General features: G+C 55.2%; 3 protein-coding genes across 10 annotated transcripts; 2 read left to right on the top strand and 1 right to left on the bottom strand.

The window, feature by feature from the left end:
• Positions 1-2,658: 2,658 nt before the first annotated feature.
• Positions 2,659-4,744, bottom strand: YDJC (YdjC chitooligosaccharide deacetylase homolog). 4 transcript variants are annotated; one of them, XM_077745883.1, is made up of 5 exons: positions 4,379-4,734; positions 4,130-4,289; positions 3,821-3,920; positions 3,551-3,728; positions 2,659-3,348 (listed from the first exon to the last, which is right to left on the bottom strand). In XM_077745883.1, the coding sequence occupies exons 1-5, from the start codon at positions 4,540-4,542 to the stop codon at positions 2,973-2,975; spliced, it is 978 nt and encodes a 325-aa protein (XP_077602009.1). In that variant the 5' UTR covers positions 4,543-4,734; the 3' UTR covers positions 2,659-2,972. The 4 variants fall into 4 exon arrangements, with proteins under 4 accessions (XP_077602009.1, XP_077602011.1, XP_077602010.1 ...); XM_077745885.1 differs by lacking the exon at positions 4,130-4,289 and adding an exon at positions 4,063-4,129; XM_077745884.1 differs by having other exon boundaries at positions 4,063-4,289; positions 4,379-4,505.
• An 816-nt stretch (positions 4,745-5,560) lies between these two features.
• CCDC116 (coiled-coil domain containing 116) lies at positions 5,561-11,364 on the top strand. Of its 5 annotated transcripts, none has more exons than XM_077745878.1 (5): positions 5,561-5,589; positions 7,125-7,266; positions 8,030-8,587; positions 8,710-9,603; positions 10,448-11,364. In XM_077745878.1, exons 2-5 carry the CDS (start codon positions 7,195-7,197, stop codon positions 11,327-11,329), a joined length of 2,406 nt encoding a protein of 801 aa, XP_077602004.1. In that variant the 5' UTR covers positions 5,561-5,589; positions 7,125-7,194; the 3' UTR covers positions 11,330-11,364. The 5 variants fall into 5 exon arrangements, with proteins under 5 accessions (XP_077602004.1, XP_077602007.1, XP_077602005.1 ...); XM_077745881.1 differs by lacking the exon at positions 5,561-5,589 and adding an exon at positions 6,748-6,817 and having other exon boundaries at positions 8,204-8,329; XM_077745879.1 differs by lacking the exon at positions 5,561-5,589 and adding an exon at positions 6,748-6,817 and having other exon boundaries at positions 8,204-8,587.
• A 5,261-nt stretch (positions 11,365-16,625) lies between these two features.
• SDF2L1 (stromal cell derived factor 2 like 1) lies at positions 16,626-18,688 on the top strand. The gene is made up of 3 exons (XM_077745863.1): positions 16,626-16,856; positions 17,221-17,417; positions 18,285-18,688. Exons 1-3 carry the CDS (start codon positions 16,637-16,639, stop codon positions 18,564-18,566), a joined length of 699 nt encoding a protein of 232 aa, XP_077601989.1. The 5' UTR covers positions 16,626-16,636; the 3' UTR covers positions 18,567-18,688.
• Positions 18,689-19,085: the final 397 nt, after the last annotated feature.

Genomic DNA, 19,085 nt, shown 5'->3' with positions numbered 1-19,085 from the left:
CCCACAGTCCCCATCCCATTCCCCAAACCAGAGCTCTACAGGACCTTCTTTCAACTTCCTCAATTCTGGAGCCACCATTTTCTTGCCTTCCTCATTCCTGTATTAATTGTTCACCTCAAAATATGCAGCTACTTCATCACTCCTGTGCCTGCTGCAGCCTGGCTTCTGTTCGCCCCTGGCCAGAAGTCTCCTGGCCAGAAGTCTCCTGAGGCTTCCCTGGCAAGGGCCCCAGGACTTCCTCATTGTGCAGTCCATAGGCTGGCAGCCTCTCAGCCCACTCTCTTTCTTCATTTGGCAGCACCTCTCTGCCCCACTCTGCAGGGCAGCTACCTGACCCTGCTGACGGCAAAGCCAGAGCTGATCTTCGTTCTTCTTGCCCCGTTTTGCACTGGCTCTTCCTCTTCTCCCTGCTTCCCTCATGCAATGTGGGGCAGTGGCACCAATTGGAGAAGAAGCAGAGCTGAAGGTGGCCTGACTCAGGCGGTACTTGCTAAATGGCTAAATGGGTGATTAGGACATGTTTTTGCAGGGGGACTCCTGGGGGCACCATACACACCTCAGAGGATCAGAGTGGAAAGGACTGCCTGGTGGTGGATGGAGGCCATAACCGAGGCCCAGAGAAGGAAGTCACTTCCTCCAGACAGCATTTTCTGAGCAGGCCTGGCTGGGTTAGAAGCAGCCCCGGTTTGGCCCCATACCCTACTTTGTGTTCCTCCCCCCTCCCTCCCACTACAGTCCGGTTCATACCAGCTATGCCTATGTATGAGCCAGACTGTGAAATCCTTGCAGCTTAGGCAGTCTGAGCACCCAGTCCTGCCTGACTCAGAACAGACCTTCCATACATTACTGATGGGTGCAGAACAGTAAACCCCTTGCCCAAGGCATCCAGTGCACAGCAGGTTTGACATAAGGAATACCCCATCTCCCCAGTGGGGTGCTAGTGACCAGCCCCATGGTGGGCCCTGTGCTGCCTGCAGCCCTCTGCCTTATCACTGTTCCTCTCCCTGTGAAGTGGACCTTGGTCTCCTGGCCACAGCCCCTCCTCTCCACTATTAAACACTCATGGTCCCTAGGGCTGATCTGGGCCCTCACCCCTGCTCACCCCTCTCTCCCTCCCTGGGCGACTCCACAGCTTTATCTAGCATCTGTGCAGACCCCATGCCTCTGTCTTGTCCACCCATACCTCTGTCCTGAGCCTCAGAGCCACACAGCCAACTACCTCCTCTTCTCAAAGTGGCAGAACCTCCCTCAAAGGAGCTTCTGTGCCAATAGGTTGCCTTCAGGCCACCCCTACCAGCTGTAGCCTACATCCTGCAGAAATGTGGCCAGACCCCAGTGCACTGAGGCAAGGTAAGGGCAAGGCAATCAGAGGGCCTAAGGGATTCCAGTTCACAACCATGGAGGAGAGGGCCTGTTGCTGGAAGAATCATGGTCAAGGGAAGGTTAGAGTAGAAGATGGAGCCAGAAAAGAAAAGGCTGAAGCCACAGTCAAGAGTTAGAGGTGTAGGGGGCGCCTGGGTGGCTTGGTCAGTTGAGCGTCCGACTTTCGCTTAGGTCGTGATCTCGCGGTTCGTGGGTTCAAGCCCCGCGTCGGGCTCTGTGCTGACTGCCAGCTCAGAGCCTGGAGCCTGTTTCAGTCTGTGACTCCCTCTCTCTCTCTCTGACCCTCCCCTGCTCATGCTGTCTCTCTCTCTCCTAGAAATAAATTAAAAAAAAAAAAATGGAGTTAGAGGTGTAGGATGGGGAGAGCAGGAAGGAGTGAGACTCCACCCTCACCTCTTAAAGAAAGCTGTACATCCCTCAAGGCAGCCCAGGCCAAAAAGAGCTCTTTAGGCCCCTGATTGCTTGTCTGACACGCTGCATGGTGAAAAAATGTACAGGTAGCTTCAAAGCCCTGCCACTCCTACTTCTCGATCTGTAAAATGAGGACATTGGTCCCTGGACATAGCCACTATTACAGGAGATTAAATGAGACAGGATCATTGTTCCATCTGTCTTTCAACACTCCAGAGCCAGGCAGGACTTTGCTCCCAAGAACTGCCTACCAACTTCCTCATCTGCTCCCTGAAATCTCCTTGATCCAAAACACGAGCCCCAGTGACAGGGCATGCACACATCACCAGGTCCAGTGGAGTCTGGGATCCCATTTCCACAGACTGTTCTTCCTGGAGAATATTAAACAGGCTTGCAGGACCTTTTATTTGCCCCTAGGATGGCAAAGGACTGCTTGTTTAGAACAAGTGACTTTTTCTTTTTCTTTTCTTTTTTTTTTTTTTTAGGAGCAAGCACACATGCACACACTTGAGTGAGCAGGAGAGGGGCAGAGAGAGACAGAAAGAATCTTAAGCGGGCTCCACACCCAGCATGGAGACTAACTCAGGGCTCTATCTCACAACCCTGAGATCATGACCTGAGCTGAAATGAAGAGTCAGACGCTTAACTGACTGAGCCACCCACTGAGGTGCCTGGAACAGGTGACTTCTTAAATAAAATCTGAGACTATAGTACCTCCCAAAAAGTAGCCAAGAAGTGAGACATTCTTCTCCCAACCCTTTTCCCCCCAAAATAATAATCATGAACAAAACCCGAATGTGGGCCCTGTGTTGCTTTTGCCATGTCTGCAAATGTTTTCTGGGCACAGTTAATAAACCACCCACGTTTACAAGACATATATTTTATTAATACAGCAATCTCTGTTTACTACATCTGGACAAATAAGATGCTAACTTACATGACAGCTTGAAGGGCACCAAATGCTTGGCAGGCCCCAGGCCCAGATGTCACCTGTAGCCTATATGGGTTGCCAAAGCTCTGGCCACCATTCTGAGCCATGACCTGGACACAGAGGTGACATGGTACTACCCAGGGAAGTATGTTCCTGGACCCCAACTCTCAGCCTGGTTCCAGGCTGTCCCAGGGCTTGACACTGGCCCCCTTCTTGTATACTATGGGCATTTATGTTTAGCTGGCTGTCAGGAACATGGCCGAGAGCGCTCCAGGACGGTTTCCAGAGGGGCTTCGCCAGGGACCCCTTCCCCAGGCCTCTTGGAATCTAGGTCGTGGAGAGCACAGAGCTGCACTCCGTCCTGTGCAAGTCGGGCCCGCAGTGTGGGTGCGGTGAGGACACGCAGCTCATGTAGCCGCTCCCATGAACAGGAAAAGGCATCAGGGCCCTCACCACAGCCGCCAGCAGGAGGCACGCTGGGGTACCCAGGGTGTGCCATCAGCTCAGCTGTCAGGGCATGGCCCGTGGGTATGCCTTCCAGGGCCCGCGCTAGTGCTCTTGATACGCGGTGAACAGACATGTGCCGGCCGCAGGTGCTCAGGCCCACAAAGGCATCCGTCCACCTGTGGAGGTTGGGGCATCAGGGGCAGGCAGGGTCCAGCAGGACTGTGATAGGCAGGGCTAGGCCGGTGACTGGACAGATCTGGAGTGGGGGCAACGTGAATCGACGTCTGACCCCCTTCCACGCTGAGGAACGGACATAGCTGTCAGGTGAATTGCCAGCCGGGCTCACTAGGATATGGGACAGGGGGCAGGGGGCCTCACCGTAGGCCGTAGCGGGAGAAGGGGCCCACGGCGGCCCGGGCGTCGCGCTCCACCGAGCAGGCGAAGGCACGGGCGGGGGCCTCGAGCCACTCGCAGCCGCCCACCCCGCGCTCCACTGGCAGCCTTGTGAAGCGCACCTCATTGGCTTGCAGCACCTCTGCGAACACCTGGCATACGCCTGCGGGCGGGGCGGAGTTAGGCAGTAGCACCTCCTACTACTTGGGACCACCTCTCACTCCCAGCCCCCTTCCAGGGAACAACGCCCTCCACCTGGGAGCACGTGCACGTGCTGATGCCCGTCCACGTGAGTGGGGTCCCGGCCCAGTAACTCTCGGAAGCGTATCAGCTGGGCCTCCAGCTCTTCCCGCACCTGGAGAGAAAGGACGACAGGCACCTTGAACGTCCCGGAGCAGCTACCTAGAAGGATTCCCTCCAGGTGCCTCCGTGTGACTGCACGTTTGAACTAGGGAAGCATCCATCGCCAGCTCCAGCCACTAATGGCTTCACGGTACCCTCGGGGCGGAGCCTTGGGGATCCTCGCGAGCATCTTCCTGCAGCCGCACCTCCGCACATCCGCACCTGGGGCAAAGATACGGTTCCGGCAGCCACCGCCTCTCGGAATCCCATCTTGCCGAGGAAGAAGCCTTCGGGGCTGAGCAGGGACGAGGCGCCTTGGCGGGCCGGGCCCACGGGGCGGCCCTCGGACAGGTTGGCGTGGAGGCCCGTGGGGATTTGGTGCCTGCAGGCGGAGCGCGAGCGGGAGAACTGGCTGCCGCGGGGCAGGGGCTCCCCAAGCCCGACCCTACCCTGTAGAGTTCTGCCACTCACCTGCGGGCCAGATCCGCTGCGCTCTCCGCAGCTGCGCCATTGACCAGCAGGGACACACTGGTCACAGCCCCCGCCAGGAAGGCCTCTACGATGCCCTCATCGCGCCGCGGGCAGTAACCAAAGTCGTCTGCCGTGACCACCAGCCGCACGCGCGGTCCAGCCATGGATACTTCCGCGGACTGCCCGGAACTCTAAGAGGACTGGGCCTAGGCCCCACCCCTAGATGCAGTCTGAGGCTCCGCCCTGACGCGCACGCCCTCACGCAGCTGCTCTTCGCCGTTGTTCTCGCCACCTACCGGTGTCAGTGTGGCCGTGCAAACGATCCCCCGGACCAAGCAGTGCACTCCGCCGGATTTATAGCAACGCGGAACTTTCAGTAACTGCAAAAATGATATTTAATATGAAAAATACAGAAAAAAAAACCCTATTGAAAAATAAAAAACCGGGGCGCCTGGGTGGCTCAGTCTGTTAAGCGTCCGACTTTGGCCCAGGTCATGATCTCACGGTCCTTAAGAGCCGCGTCGGACTCTGTGCAGGTGGCTAGCTCAGAGCCTGGAGCCTGCTTCGGATTCTGTGTGTGTGTGTGTGTGTCTCTCTCTCTCTGACCCTCCCCTGCTCACGCTGTCTCTCTCTCTCAGAAATAAAACATTAAAAAAAATTTTAATTTTAAAATAAAAAACCTCTTTTACTCTTCCCTAAAGTCACTACTATTAACTTTCTGGATAGTGTCTCTCCAGCATTTTTCTAAGCAAATAAACCCAATTCCTTTTCTCCGCCACCCTAAAGTTTTTTTGTGCTGTTTTGAGAAGAAAATGATCACATCAGTGTTATCTCATTCTTGTAATGTTTCATTTTTTTGACAGTGACTATGAACTTTTTCAAATTGCCTATTTGTCTTTGGTGATTTCCTTTCTAAAGGAGGCTTTTAAAAAATTCTAGAAGTTCTAGATAAGAAAATGAAAGAAAACGTGTATAACAATGGCTTCGTTTGAGGAAGCATTAGTCCTTGATTGCCCAAATTGAGCTCTGTGCCAGGATACAACTTTTACATTCATAATCTCATTTTTTTTCCTCTGTGGTCCCGAAAAAATTTCCTTACTGATGACTATATAAATAGTCACCATGGTTGACAGCGAGAGTTTTCATTGTGATGTGGCTGTGTTGATTTTCCCAATGGAAAGTGCAGCAGTTGTGTCCAGCGCATGAAATTGGTAATGTCATTCCTTTTTTACAGAGGAGGAAACTGAGCCTCAGAGGGGAAAAGTGGCTTGCCCAAAGTGACCCTGCCAGTAGCGGAGCTGCGACTGACCTCCAAAGCTCTGGGTCTATCCTGGTCCTCCCGGCCCTAGCAGCCCCTTGGGTCAGGTGCAGAGAAGGCAGACCTGAACTGGAGAATAACCAATAATATGCCCCTGTGGGACATTGTATGGATCAGACTACTTATAGAACCCTTATCAAGCTCGTGGCATAAGGATTATTGTGTTCAATTGTGATTATTGAATTGTTGTACTTAAACTATCTTTCTCCACTGGGAAGTTGATCCTGGAAAGGCCAGAGCCCCTGAGGGTAAGCAGCTCGGAAAGAGGAAATTGACATTTATTGAGCACTTACTGGTATTAAAATTATTAGAGATTAGGGGAGTGTGCCTCTGTTCCTACCCCCAAGGAGCACCATATGGTAGACGAGTAACAATACCTTGTGGCAGAGTCTAGAATGGGGCTTTTGGTAATTCTGTTGAGGGTGGCAGGCCTTCTTGGAAAGTGACACTGGGAGGGATATTAGAAGGAGTTTACTGGGCAGAGGGGGAAAGAAGGTAAAGATACACAGGGCTCTTATTGGGATGGCAGGTGTGTTGCATGCATATTTGATTTAATCTCTATATTCCCATATGGAAGTACAACTATTTACAGAGTAGGGGCAGATGACAAGAGGTTGAGTCACACTGGCAGGAAACAGCAGAGCTAGGAATTGAAGCTAGGTCTGTGACTTAGAGCCGGGACTCTTACCATTGCGCTCAGGGACACTGCAGAGGGAGAGGGCTGAAGACTCCCCTGGGATCCCCAGCACTGGGCGAGGGGAGGACCCTAGAAAGGAGCAGAAGGCCCAGGAGGAAAGTGCTTGTGTCACCAGAGGAGACTGTGGCTTTGACTCTTTGGGCTTCCCTCAGGTGCCCAAGTCTCCTGCCTGGAGCAGTTAGAAGCATCCCCTGAATCTCCCACAATGGTAGGCAGGGCAAATTCAGACGAGGTGGGGGAGGGGCCAGCCTGGGTCCCGCCCCCAACCATTGTGCCGGGGGAATTAGAAAGCATTGCAAGCCAATCAGGACGTAGCATGTAAATGAGCAAGCTCTGCAGACGCTGGCCGACTCCAGAGCTCTGTGTTCCCGCTCTGGAGCGGGCCCAGACTATATTGACTGGTGGTGAGCGAGCACGGACTCTGGTGAGCGGGTCGTCTCTGAGCCAGGGGGGCAGATACCAGAGATTCCGAGTTCTAGGAGGAGGGAAGGTCGGAGACAGGATGCAGACATCCTAGGGGACCGCACCCCCGACGACCCTGGACATGGACAGTACGCAGACACCCAGGGAATTCCGAGCAGAGGAAGGGCCTGACATGTGAAGGACGTGGGTGAGGGGAGGGAGGAACCTGCAGACCCCGGGATTGCTGACACAGTGGCTGACAGACGAAGGGAGAGTCAGATTCATGGAGGCCTAGGGAGACGCTCACGCCATCTCCCCGCCCGGCGCAGAGAGGAATCCGTGGCTGCGCTGCAGAACCGGAGAGAGAGGAGGCGGACAGCAGGCCGGTTCACCCTCACCATGACTAGCTGCCGCCATCACTCGGGATACTTGGCAGACGACGAGGCCGGCCACACCACCTACGTGGCCCGGGTAAGTGTGTCTGGCAAGACCCTGACTTTAAGACTGCCAAAATGATCCCCACCAGCTCCAGCACACCCAGATCACAGTCCTCCCCCTTCTCAGTGCCTATTGACCTCCTTTCTGGGCCTCTTAGTGACATCCTTATCACCTTGACCACTCCTTTCACCCCTTGCTGGGCCCTAGTCACCCTCAAATTTCATTCACTGTGTCCCCTGACCTCCAGCAGCTGGGGAGGAGCTTGGTAGACTGGTACTCCAGAGAGGAAGCAGGGAGTCTACTCAGGGCCCAAGGCTCAAAGTTTCAGAAACAGCCATGGGGAGCCCAGGGGTCAGGACTACAGGTGGTCTGTGTAGTGGAGACAGGACTGGTCTGCTCTAAGGACAGTTGAGGAACCCAACTAGGACTCAGAGGGGTTTGTGATTGCCCATTCCTGTCCGGCCCTGTGTGAGGGCAGAAGTGGGCTTCCTGACTCCCTAGCCACATCTTGTATACGTGAAATGTATGTGTCAGAGAAGGGTTAGGGTGACCTGAAATCAAACCCTACTTTGCAGAAAAGGAAACTGGACCTCAAGAGGGGCCATCATGCTCATGGTGTCACAACCTCCAGTGGCAGAGCCAGGGTCCAAACCCAGGAACTTCCAGACCCCAAAAAACAGTTCCTTTCACTGCCCACTCCCACCCAGCTCCTGGTGCCCTAGGACGACCTCCAGGGCCCCCTAGCCCTTGTGGAGCATCCGTGCCCTATATGACATGCCTATCTGCTCTGGTACAGCCACCTAAGAAGCCACTGTTCCCAGAAATGGGGCAAGTCTCCAAGCTGGGCCACATGCCACACCCACCATCGAGGTACACCCCCACAGACAGCTCAGGGCTGCGTGGCCACCGACGAAACCCAAGGGACCCTCGGCCCTTTCGTAGCTTCCTGGATTTCCTTGTCGAAGGCCAGGTGCTGGACAGCCTACAGACAGTGGTGGAGGAGGCCACTGAGCGCATGATCACCATGAAGACAGAGGCTGGAGTGCCACTGGTGGAAGTGCAGGACCCTATAGAGGTGCCGAGGGGTAGGCGGCAGGTACGTGCCCGGCCTAGCCTCAGTACCGTGCACCGGCACCGTGTCAGGCCCAGCCTCTGCACTGGACAACCCAACAACTACCCATCCTGCTCCAGCTCCATGTCTGAATCCCATAGCAGCCTCACAGCTGGCTGGCTGGGCTCCCACAGTCAGGATAGTGACCTGGGCGCCCGTGGCATGGGCTCACTGCCACCCATGAGGGACAAACTTTTGCTGGAGAAGAACCTCAAACGGCTGCTGAAGCTGGAGAACAGAGGGGTGAGATCCAGGGCCATGGCGCAGGGTGGGTGGGATGGGCCCCAGTCCAGAGCCCAGGGCAAGGTTTAGGCCTGGCTTGGCTGCCCCTGGCTGCCCCTGAAAGTCCCCCTCTCTCTCTGCAGAAAGGCCTGGGTCAGACCTGCTTCCGGAGGGATTCCCTGCTGTGGGACTCTCTGGGCAGCCAGGCCAGCAGCCAGTGGACCCAGGAGCCGCCTCTGTCCTGGTTCTCAGGCCTGCTGGGCTCAAGCTCAGGCACACCTCAAACATCGGAGCTGGGCCTTGGAGAACAGGAACTGGTCTTCCTCAAGGAAGAGTTTAATAAGGAGATCAAGTCCTTGTTGAGCCAGCCAGCGTCCTTTGACCTGCCTGGCTACTGTTCATTCCGTGAGCCTCATCGGACCCTGGACTTTCTGGCTGAGCACCACCTCTTCCCCGCCCTGCAGAAGGTGGTCAGCCAAGCTGTGGACAAGCTCAGTGGCGCCCGCCGCCATGATGGCTGCCCTCTATTTCCATCAGAATGGGAACCCACAACAAAGCCCAATTCTGACTCCGTGGACCCAGGCTCCAAGCCAGCCACACCCACTGACAAGGAGGAGCCCTATGATATGCTACCCACCAGAGCCTTCAGCCCCAAGATGGTTCGCAGAAAGAGCACCAAGGACAAAGGACGGGCCAAGTTCAAGGAAGGTGGTTCCCCCATGTCTAGTGCCCAAGTGGCCACCAGATTCAGGCTCGAGGTGACACCCACAGAAGAACCCAAAGTCCCCTCACCCCGCCCCAGACAGGAGGCTCCTGACCAGGACCAGACACCACCCATACATGCTTCAGGGCCCCTGAGCTTCAGCCAGAAGGCCCAGCCCTGGCGGAGCCTGCACCTCACCCTGCCTGCCCCTGGGATCGTGGTTGAAGGGCCCTCCAGACAGATCCAGCCCACCACTCAGGGTGCAGTTCCTCTCACCTCCCCCTGCCCTCGCTTCTCCCACCACCTCCCGATGTTCTCACCTCTTGCCTCCTCGGTAAGAAACTTCTCCCCATCTCCTGCTTCACTGTATCCAGAGGTGACCTCAAGGGTGGGACTAGGGGGCTTAAGGAAGGGTTCCTTCAGCAACCACCCTTAGCCGCCATCACAAGTATCTTGCCCTGCATTGTGGAAACAACCTAAGCAGGGGACAAACTGAGGGGGAACAGAAATCCGGGCCTGGTTGCTGTCAGGTATTGTTGAAGATGAATAAAGCCAAGTTTTTATTCTGGGTCTTTTTGTAACAGTTGCATGTGAATCTCAGAGGCCTTTCTATGTGGGGAAGGTCCTGTCCCTTGTGGACAGCAGCCTAAGCCCAGAGTGGGCCCTACATCCTAGGCCCAGCTCCCTGTGCTCCCAGTAACCTAGAACAGGACAGGACCCTCCAATGTATCTGCTGCGAGGGAGTTGCTCAGGAGACATAGGTGACTTCACCCTGGTAGACTTCCAGCACAGCCCCTGACCTTCATCTCACCCATCAAGCCCCAGGCAGGCTTCCCTCCTCTGAACCTTGGCCTGGGGGAGAATCTATCAGAGCCAAAGTTATCCATGCTCCAGTTTGGGTGACACTGTGACCGACATAACCAGCCTTGCCCCAGGCCTGACCGGTTTGGCTGGGTGTCAAGACAGTGTGGTAAGTGTGAGGTATCACCCACATGTAGGACCAGTGCTCAGCTGCTGACTGAGACAGCACAGCAGATATGGCAAGGCTGTAACCCTAGTGCAACGAGCGTGGCATCTGTGTGGGCGATGCGGATGGAGTGTGTGAGGGTATGAGGGACATCCCAGGGCATCAGGAATGGCATGACGTGTCTCCTTTTCCCTCTCTGGCTATTGCACAGAGCCCCAATTACAAGCTCATGAAGAAGAAGCCACTGCCCTCCATCTCATCCAATTCCACCATGTCCCACCTCTCCAACCCCTTGTACCAGGACCTCATCAACTACTTGGTGGAGCAGGTCGTGTCCTTGCTCATCTGCAAGTATAAGTTCGAGAAGAACCTTTCCAAGCAGCTGGGCTTCATCTCCTTCCCTGTCACCGAGACGCTCATGGACCTCTTCCTGGGCTTCAAGAAAGTGAAGGGCTCCCACATCTGCCTGTCCTCCAAGATCGACTGGAGTTGCCTGCTGCGCAAGCTGGAGGAGGCACAGTGGGCCCAGGAAGCGTCCCAGCACGACTCCGCTTCCCGGCGCACCTCCGCTTCCCGGCGCAGCTCACCTTTCCAGCGCAGCTCCCACCGGGGCACCGCCCATCGCGGCACCGCCCATCGCGGCACCGCCCACCGTGGCACCGCCCATCGCGGCACCGCCCACCACGGCACCGCCCACCAGGGGGTGCCCCCGAGCCACACGGAGTCCCCCTCCACCCTGCCAGAGCCGCCCACCCAAGAGGAGGAGGAGGAGGACTCAGAACCCAGTCTCCACAGTCAGTTGCTGGACCCTCAGCTCCTCCCGGCTCAGGAGGATACTGCAGTCGAGGAGAAGGAGCCCAAGAGCCAGGAGGAGCCCAGGCCCTCCACGTTCTCTGTCACAGACAGAGGCTCCAGTAGGTGTCAGGAAGTCGTAGACATGAACGGCAGTCAGGGTGATGAGGAGGAAGAGGACGAGGTCAACGATGATGACTTCTTTGGGGACCAGGGCAAGCCTCAGAGCTCTTCTGACTCTCAAGTGGAGGACGATCACAGCAGCTACTCCAGAGACGTGGGCCACAGTGACCCTCCGTGAGGCCTGTGAGTTACACCCAGGGCTTGGCTCCCTGCTCNCCCCCACCTCCCCCTCCGGCCCCTGCCCTGAGCAAAGGTCAGGGTGGTCTGAATGCCCACCAGGAGCTCTGCTGGCCTGCCAGCAGAGCCAAAGGGGGAAATAAAGCTTGTATTGATGGAGCACAGTTTTCTTGTCGAGATTTCAGCCCCACTTTCATGACTGAGCACCTGCCCTGAAGTAACACTTCCCATAGGCCTGGCCACAGCCAGACTTCATGACAGCTGGCCATGCCCTGACCTCACATGCATGCTTGAACACAAGTGTCTGCTCCTGGCTCTTCTCCATCCCAGTGTGCACCTTCCTGACTCTTCAAGCCTCTTAGGATTCATGGTCCAATTTCCTAAGGGCCCCTATGCATAATGGTTCCTGCTTCCAGAGAGCTCTTCCTCTTCCAGGGCAGCAACCTGCTACCTTTGCCGTGTCACACTCTCATGTTCCTATTGAGGAACATGCCTCCTCCCTTTGCTGATATTCCCATGACTACCTGTCTTCCTAATTTGTATCTCCCAGCTCCCAACTCCTGAATCTGGAGGATCCGAACTAGGTCACATAGGGGCTCACGGTCTGTCAAGCTGTGGATTGGCTGCCCCAGGCTGGCCACGTGACTACCCTTTCTGTAACGCCCCTGGCAGACAGGTTTCTCTGGAGGGGTCTGCGGGCATGGCTGGTGCTGTGATTGGCAGGTCTCATCTCCAAGTTTCTCCTGGGGCTTCTGGCCATCCTGTGCCACCAGGTGAGCACCCACCTTCTCTCTGCCTTCCCAGGGCAGCCTTTTGGTTCCGCTGTTCAGGCATCTTCACCTGCTCAAACCCTCTCCCCACCACCCTGTTGAAAGGACATGTGAAGATACTTCACTCTGCCTCGCTGTGTGGGCTGCCAATTCAGGGAGATGGACAGGTGGCTCACACCCCCTGCTGGGTCTCACCTGGGTGTGTAGAGCCCCAGTCTGTTCCACCGAGCCTGACCACACTCGGCGGCCCATGTGTGAAGACACAGCGACTGCAGAGCTCCTCTGGAGTGGGTCAGGGAGGACCTTCCATACCACACCCATGCCCTGTGGTTCAAGGAGAAAAACCTGCTCTGCTGCCAGTCAGAGCAATCAGGGTCCTAAGCTGGTGGGTCAGGGACCCATTTTTCCAGAGATCTCTTGTGGCAAGGATCTTTTAGGGCATATGCTCAACTCATAAGGCCCATTCCCTGAGGCCACCCACAGTGGACCTTTTTGCCATACCACTTGGCCACTAGTTGATTAGCCCTCTGAAGACATTCCTATTCTAAGCTATGCCAGTCAGGTTTCTTTCCCCTAGGAACTTGCAATTGGGATGGACCGAGAGATTTTTACTTGTTAGGTTTATTTATTTTTAGTAAACTCTACACTTGGGGCGCCTGGGTGGCTCAGTCGGTTAAGCGTCCGACTTCGGCTCAAGTCATGATCTCCCGGTTTGTGGGTTCAAGCCCCGTGACGGGCTCTGTGTTGATGGTTAGCTAGAGCCTGGAGCCTGCTTCAGATTCTGTATCTCCCTCTCTCTCTCTGACCCTCCCCTGCTCACTCTGTCTCTCTCTCTCTCAGAAATAAAACATTTAAAAAATATATTTAAAAAAAAAAAACCTCTACACCTAACCTGGTGCTCGAACTCACAACCCCAAGATCAGGAGTCACATGCTCTTCCCATTGAGCCAACCAGGCATGCTGGGATAGACTGAGAGATTCTGGTGCAGTTTGCACGGATTGCTAGACAAGTGTGGACAGCGTGGAGCAACATCTTCCACCCCTCTCTGGAGAGGCAAGAAAACGTGTCTGCATAACAAAGCTGGGAGGGGAACCCCAGGGCTCTCAGAGACAGCAGCTGGCATGATACCTGCCAGCGTTCCAGATCTCTCTGCCAAGTCCTCAAGGGAAAAAGAACACACCCCCACCCTGGCCTCAGAGGCACATGTCTAGGGAATGTCCCTGGAGTGGGAGCAGCCCCTTTGGGAACCACTGGTGCACTGTGCTGAAGACATCTGACCTCGGCTCCTGTTTCAGGTATCTGTTGCTGTGTAACCCCTCCAAGACTTAAGTGGCTTCAAACAAAGTCATCATTTTTCCTGATGCAGGTGCTTTGGCAGGCTCAGCTGGCAGGGGTGTGGACAGTCTCTCGTGTGGGTGCTTTCAGCTGGGGACATGGCTGAGACCAAAACATCCCACATGGTCTCTCCCCCTCCAGAATCTCCCCAAGGCCCCTAACCATTCATCCAGTCCTCTGGCCTGCACTTGCTTACAGCATGGTGCAGCGGCCGGCTTGCTAGAGAGAGAAAGCAAGAGCCACTAGTCCTCTTGCAGCTCTGCTCAGAAGCCCCAAAACACCACTTCTGTGCCATTCTCTTGGTCACAGTGGATTGCAATGCCTGCCCAGGTTCAAGGGGAGGGGAAATGGAGTCCATGTCTTGAGGAGAGAAGCAGCTTGCACTTACAGGGATGGAAGGAATTGTTAGTAGCCATATTTGGAGACCAGCTACTACCCCTCCTCCTCACTCATAGTTGATTTTACCTTGAGCAGTCCCTGGAACCACGTTGAGCAGATCAGATTCTTTTCTAAACCTGAAGACAAACTGTGGCTGGAAAGCAGAAGTCTGTGGAGACACCATAGTCAGCCCTGAAAATCTTGCTGCAGAAGGTGGTATGCAGGGGGGAGGCAGAGAAAGAGAACAGCTCCAAGAAGCCATGACGCTCTGAGATAGTTGACAGAGAGCCACGTTGGCTTCTCCTACTCCAGTTCTGGGGTCTCTGCTGTACTTGGAATTCTGTCTTTGCCTGTTGGGGAGATTGCCTGCTGTGTCCGCACCATCCTCTGGTCTTACATGCAGTGGGAAGCCATTGGCAGCTTTCAGCAGGTGCCTGGCATATCTATGCCCCCCACCCCAGATTTTATTTTTAAGTAATCTCTACTTAATCCCCAACCTGGGGCTCAAACTCACAACCCTGAGATCAAGAGTCACACGCTCCACCCACTGAGCCAGCCAGGTGCCTCTGATTTTTTATTTTTATTATTTTTAAAAATGTTTTTTATTTACTTGTGAGAGAGAGAGAGAGAGAGAGAGACAACATGAGCAGGAGAGGGTCAGAGAGAGAGGGAAATACAGAATCTGAAGCAGGCTCCAGGCTCTGAGCTAGCTGTCAGCACAGAGCCCGACGCGGGGCTTGAACCCAGTAACTGTGAGATCATGATCTGAGCCGAAGTCGGACACTTAACCGACTGAGCCACCCAGGCGCCCCTATTTTTATTATTTTTAAGTAGGCTCTGTGTCCAACTGGGCTTGAACTCATGACCCTGAGATCAAGAGTCACATACTTGACTGCTGAGCCAGTCAGGTGCCCCCTGATGTATGCTTTTTAAGGTATAAAAAGGTATATATTCTCCCTGTTGGAGAATGACTTGGAGGGGCCTGAGCAGTAGAAATACAGAAATCTGTTAGGAGGCAGTGGTCAATAGCTGGAGGTGGGGGGGATCAGGTGGCTTGGATTAGGGTGCTGATAAGGAATGCAGGAGAGAGGCTTCACAATCTGCTTTAGTGTTAGAGCCATCAATATGTTGATGATGCTAGGTATGCAGTAAAGAGAAGAATTAAAGATAAGTCTCAAATTGGGGGGAAGAGAGATGCCGAGCCTCCCCTTGGGGAGGGGGAGCAGTTTGGGGGAAGACCAAGAATTCTGCTTTGAACATACTAAGTCTGAGATACTTGGTTGGTATCCAAGAGGACATTTCCATTGCTTCCCAGATTACACTCTAGCCCCTCCACCCTGGATTAGAGGCCCCTCAAGGGCAGGATCTGCCAATGCCAGGGCAGACCTTTGGCAATTTAGACACTCTAAACACTGAAAAGATCAAGTGTCTTAGCCCATATGTAATTCAAAATAGAAAAAATATTAAACATGAAAACCCCAAAGTAACATGTTTCTATAATTAAAATGTTTCTACTCTGGACTTTCTGAATGCAAAATTATTAATGATTTAGTTAAATATAAACTTTTCCGGGCACCTGGGTGGCTCAGTCGGTTAAGCGACCGACTTCAGCTCAGGTCATGATCTCATGGTTTGAGCCCCGCATCAGGCTCTGTGATGACAGCTAGCTCAGAGCCTGGAGCCTGCTTCAGATTCTGTATCTCCCTCTCTATCTGACCCTCCCCTGCTTATGCTGTCTCTCTCTCTCTCTCAGAAATCAATCAATCAATCAATCTTTTCTCCCTGCTTTGTTGCGCCTCAAGTGCATGGGTGGTCAGCCCATTGAGTAATGCAGCCCCGAGCCAGTTCCCCAGGGACCCCCAGCTCAGGGGCTGGAGTTAAGTCAAGATAAGAATATCCCACGAATGAATAAATAAACAGTCGTNCACACCGCCTTGAAGACTGAGCTGACAACCCTCTGAGAAGGCAGTGAGATGGGAGCCGCTCGTGTCAGAAACCTGGGGCACACGGTTACCTACACTTATTTCCCAAAGTCACTTGGTCTGTCATGGCTCTGATTTCCTAAGAAACTGGTGGGGGGGGGAAGGGGGGAGAGGGGGAACACGGTCCTGGTGAAAACCTATCATTATCCTCAACATCACAGATCTCTGCTGCCCTCTTCTGCCCGATGGTCGAATGACAATGTGATTCTGCTCTGGAAAAAGTTGAGTTGTCAGAGGAATTAAATACCATAGAGTCCAGGGACTGAGATGACCCATTGTCAAAAAGGCAATGACCGAGTGACTGGGGGATTAACTAATCCTGGGATCCAGGGACTGAAGAGCCAAGTGATCCAGTGTCTGAGATACATCGACCTTGTGACTACAAAAGCTAGTGGTCCAGCAACTTCAAGACCCTGAAGCTGAGGACCCAGAGTCCGAGAGGAAAGATCGCGATTGAAGGCCGGAGGGTCCAAGATCAAAGGGCTTTGTAAACACGTACCCGCAGGGTCCTCGATTCCCAGCCTAGTGTCCCGGGGCTCAGCGGCCGCTGGGTGGGGCGCCCTTACCTACAGCACTACACCGCAGCGTCTCTCCTACCACTTGGCGCCGCACCAGCCTTCCCTTGGCATCATTCATTGGTGAGTCCTCGGAAGCGTGGACCAATCAAAACTCTCCTCGTGTCTCCAGCCTCCTCCCCAGCTGCCGCTCTGAAAGCTGGGGGCGGGTCTCCTCCATGTCGACCCAATGGCAGTGCGGGCGGAGAGCCGTGCTGGCTGGCGATTGGCTGCTTCTAGTGCCTCTGTCAGAGCTGGATTGGCCGGTGGCGGAGACGGAAGCGTCCCATGGGCCCGAGCTGCCGGAGCTCGGCTGGGGCGATGTGGAGCGCGGGCCACGGCCGAGCTGCCGGACCGGCGCTTGTAGGGCTGCTGCTGACGCTCTTGGTGCCGGGCAGCGGTGCAGCCAAGACCGGCGCGGGGCTCGTGACCTGCGGGTCGGTGCTGAAGCTGTTCAACACGCAGCACAGGGTGCGGCTGCACTCGCACGACATCAAATACGGATCCGGTGCGCAGGGGCCCGGGAATGGGGCATCGTCAGGGGGCGGAGCCCGGGGCTGCGAGCCTGAAGGTGGGGTGGTCATGGGGAGTCTGCAGAGCCACGGGTCTGGGAGTCACCAGGGAGCCTCACTGGCCGCCTGGAGTTCCTAGGGGTCCAGGACCGGCGGTTTTAGGAGGGTCGTTGGGATATCAGGGGCGAGGAGGGTCGTCCGGGAGCTGCAGGTCCAAAGACTTGGGAGTTAAGCTAGGACCCCCTTGGAAGTTGGGGTCCTAGGGTTGAGGTTGTCGGGAAAGTTTATGGTGTCCGGGTCAAGGATAGGGAGTGCAGAGACTGACTGGACCTCGCCGTGGCGTGGGGTGTCCCCCCTCAGGCAGCGGCCAACAGTCGGTGACTGGCGTGGAGTCGTCTGACGACGCCAATAGCTACTGGCGGATCCGCGGCGGCTCGGAGGGTGGGTGCCCGCGCGGCTCCCCGGTGCGCTGTGGCCAGGCGGTTCGGCTCACGCACGTGCTCACCGGCAAGAACCTACACACGCACCACTTTCCCTCGCCGCTGTCCAATAACCAGGTGAGCGCCGGACCGGGAAAGCCTACTTGTGCGGGAGGCGCGGGTGGGGGTGGAGTGCAGGGACAGAATCTAGACTCCTCCTCTCAGTGGCTCTCAGCCTCAGCTTCCTCTGTGAAATGGGCATTTCAATTAAAAAGTGTTTACTGAGCACTACCTCTGCAGGCGACTGACAGGAAGAAAGATCCGGCTGGATAGCTTACTCTTCTGGGGGTGAGTTAGACCCAGGAAGGGGATCCACAAGGCCTTTGGGATGGGGAACATGAAACCCGGCCGGGGATGAGGAACTTAGGCCGGGTCTGGAAGGATGAGTAGGAGTTCTCTAGGCCACAGAAGGGAGACTAGGCGCTTTGCAGGCCAAGGGAAGAGCTTGTGTTCCAATGGAATTCATTGGAACTTGGGGAAAGAGAGGTAGAGGGGTGGAGCTGGGGTTGGAGGGGGTTGTGGGGTTAGGGACTGAATGGGGAAGAACAGAGGGTGCTTGGGGACTTGTCAGAAGAAAAAGTATGACATAGAGACTTGTTGGACTGAGGGGTTGGACATGCTGAGTGAGTCTCAGAGAGGTAAGGAAGGGGAACATGGAGAGAGGAGGAGACTTTAGCTATGTGGGGGCCGGTAATCACCGCCCAGACAGATGGGGTAGGGTGGGCATGTATTTGAAGAGCCCATGCTGGGGAGAGCCTGCTGGGTGCTGGGGGTGGCAGTTGTAGTGTCCCATTTTGCAGCTGTGGAAGCTGAGGCTCAGAAAGGTACAGGGAAGGACCCAAGGCCCAGTGTCCTGGGTGCGAGTGCTGGCGCCAGACAAGTGACCACAGGGACTCTGCGTGCCTTCTGTGGTGAACACTGTCCATCTGCCCCCTGCACCCATAGGAGGTGAGCGCCTTTGGGGAAGACGGTGAGGGTGACGACCTGGACCTGTGGACCGTGCGCTGCTCAGGGCAGCACTGGGAGCGAGAGGCCACCGTGCGCTTCCAGCACGTGGGCACCTCCGTGTTTCTGTCGGTCACCGGGGAGCAGTACGGGAGCCCCATCCGTGGGCAGCACGAAGTGCATGGTATGTCCAGTGCCAATACACACAATACATGGAAGGCCATGGAAGGCATCTTCATCAAACCCAGTGTGGATCCCTCTACAGGTCACGATGAACTCTGAGTGCCATGGAGGGGTGGATGGAGGGCAGAAGGGTGGGGCATCTACAGGACCACTCTTGGTGGAGACTTTGGGTTTTTAGGGGTTCTCAAGTGCCTTTGTGATTAAAGAATGTTAGTCTGTGATTGTGTTTTGCTGTGAGCCTGGGGATGGCCAGGAGGTGCCCACCCTCCCTGACCTGGTTGACTGTCTCTTCCCTAGTGCAAGACCCCTTGTTTCCAGCACGGAATGACAGCTAAACCTGTCCAAACCTTGATGCTCTTTCGTGTACTCCAGCACTACCCAGGGCCATCACAACACCCCTTTTCATCCTTACATGGTCTAGTGGCAAGTGACCCCAGTTCCCTAGCCCCTGAGCTTCATGAACCTTCTTGTTCAGGGCTGTGGCCAGGGCCAGGGTGTCAGCAGGATAAACAGGAGGCCCACTCCCTGCCAGCTAGAATGAAGCACAAGTTCTCCAGCACCCTCAACCCTTGAGGCGGGTCCCTTTTCTCCTGGCACCTCTACTCTAGCATTTGTGGC

Source organism: Crocuta crocuta, unplaced genomic scaffold (assembly GCF_008692635.1).
Source record: "Crocuta crocuta isolate KB4526 unplaced genomic scaffold, BGI_CrCroc_1.0 scaffold344, whole genome shotgun sequence".
Taxonomy (NCBI): Eukaryota; Metazoa; Chordata; class Mammalia; order Carnivora; family Hyaenidae; genus Crocuta; species Crocuta crocuta.
This window is presented reverse-complemented; position numbering and strand designations above follow the sequence as displayed.

What these genes read in the sequence shown, in the direction of transcription:
- YDJC (XM_077745883.1), bottom strand. Translation starts at nt 4,542, where the DNA reads ATGGCTGGACCGCGCGTGCGGCTGGTGGTCACGGCAGACGACTTTGGT. An exon ending in GCAGCGGATCTGGCCCGCAG is followed by an intron (nt 4,290 to 4,378) that starts GTGAGTGGCAGA and finishes CTCCGCCTGCAG; the next exon opens with GCACCAAATCCCCACGGGCC. An exon ending in GCACGTGCACGTGCTCCCAG is followed by an intron (nt 3,729 to 3,820) that starts GTGGAGGGCGTT and finishes CCCCGCCCGCAG; the next exon opens with GCGTATGCCAGGTGTTCGCA.
- CCDC116 (XM_077745878.1), top strand. Translation starts at nt 7,195, where the DNA reads ATGACTAGCTGCCGCCATCACTCGGGATACTTGGCAGACGACGAGGCC. An exon ending in ACACCACCTACGTGGCCCGG is followed by an intron (nt 7,267 to 8,029) that starts GTAAGTGTGTCT and finishes GCTCTGGTACAG; the next exon opens with CCACCTAAGAAGCCACTGTT. An exon ending in TCTCACCTCTTGCCTCCTCG is followed by an intron (nt 9,604 to 10,447) that starts GTAAGAAACTTC and finishes GCTATTGCACAG; the next exon opens with AGCCCCAATTACAAGCTCAT.
- SDF2L1 (XM_077745863.1), top strand. Translation starts at nt 16,637, where the DNA reads ATGGGCCCGAGCTGCCGGAGCTCGGCTGGGGCGATGTGGAGCGCGGGC. An exon ending in CGACATCAAATACGGATCCG is followed by an intron (nt 16,857 to 17,220) that starts GTGCGCAGGGGC and finishes GTCCCCCCTCAG; the next exon opens with GCAGCGGCCAACAGTCGGTG. An exon ending in CGCCGCTGTCCAATAACCAG is followed by an intron (nt 17,418 to 18,284) that starts GTGAGCGCCGGA and finishes CTGCACCCATAG; the next exon opens with GAGGTGAGCGCCTTTGGGGA.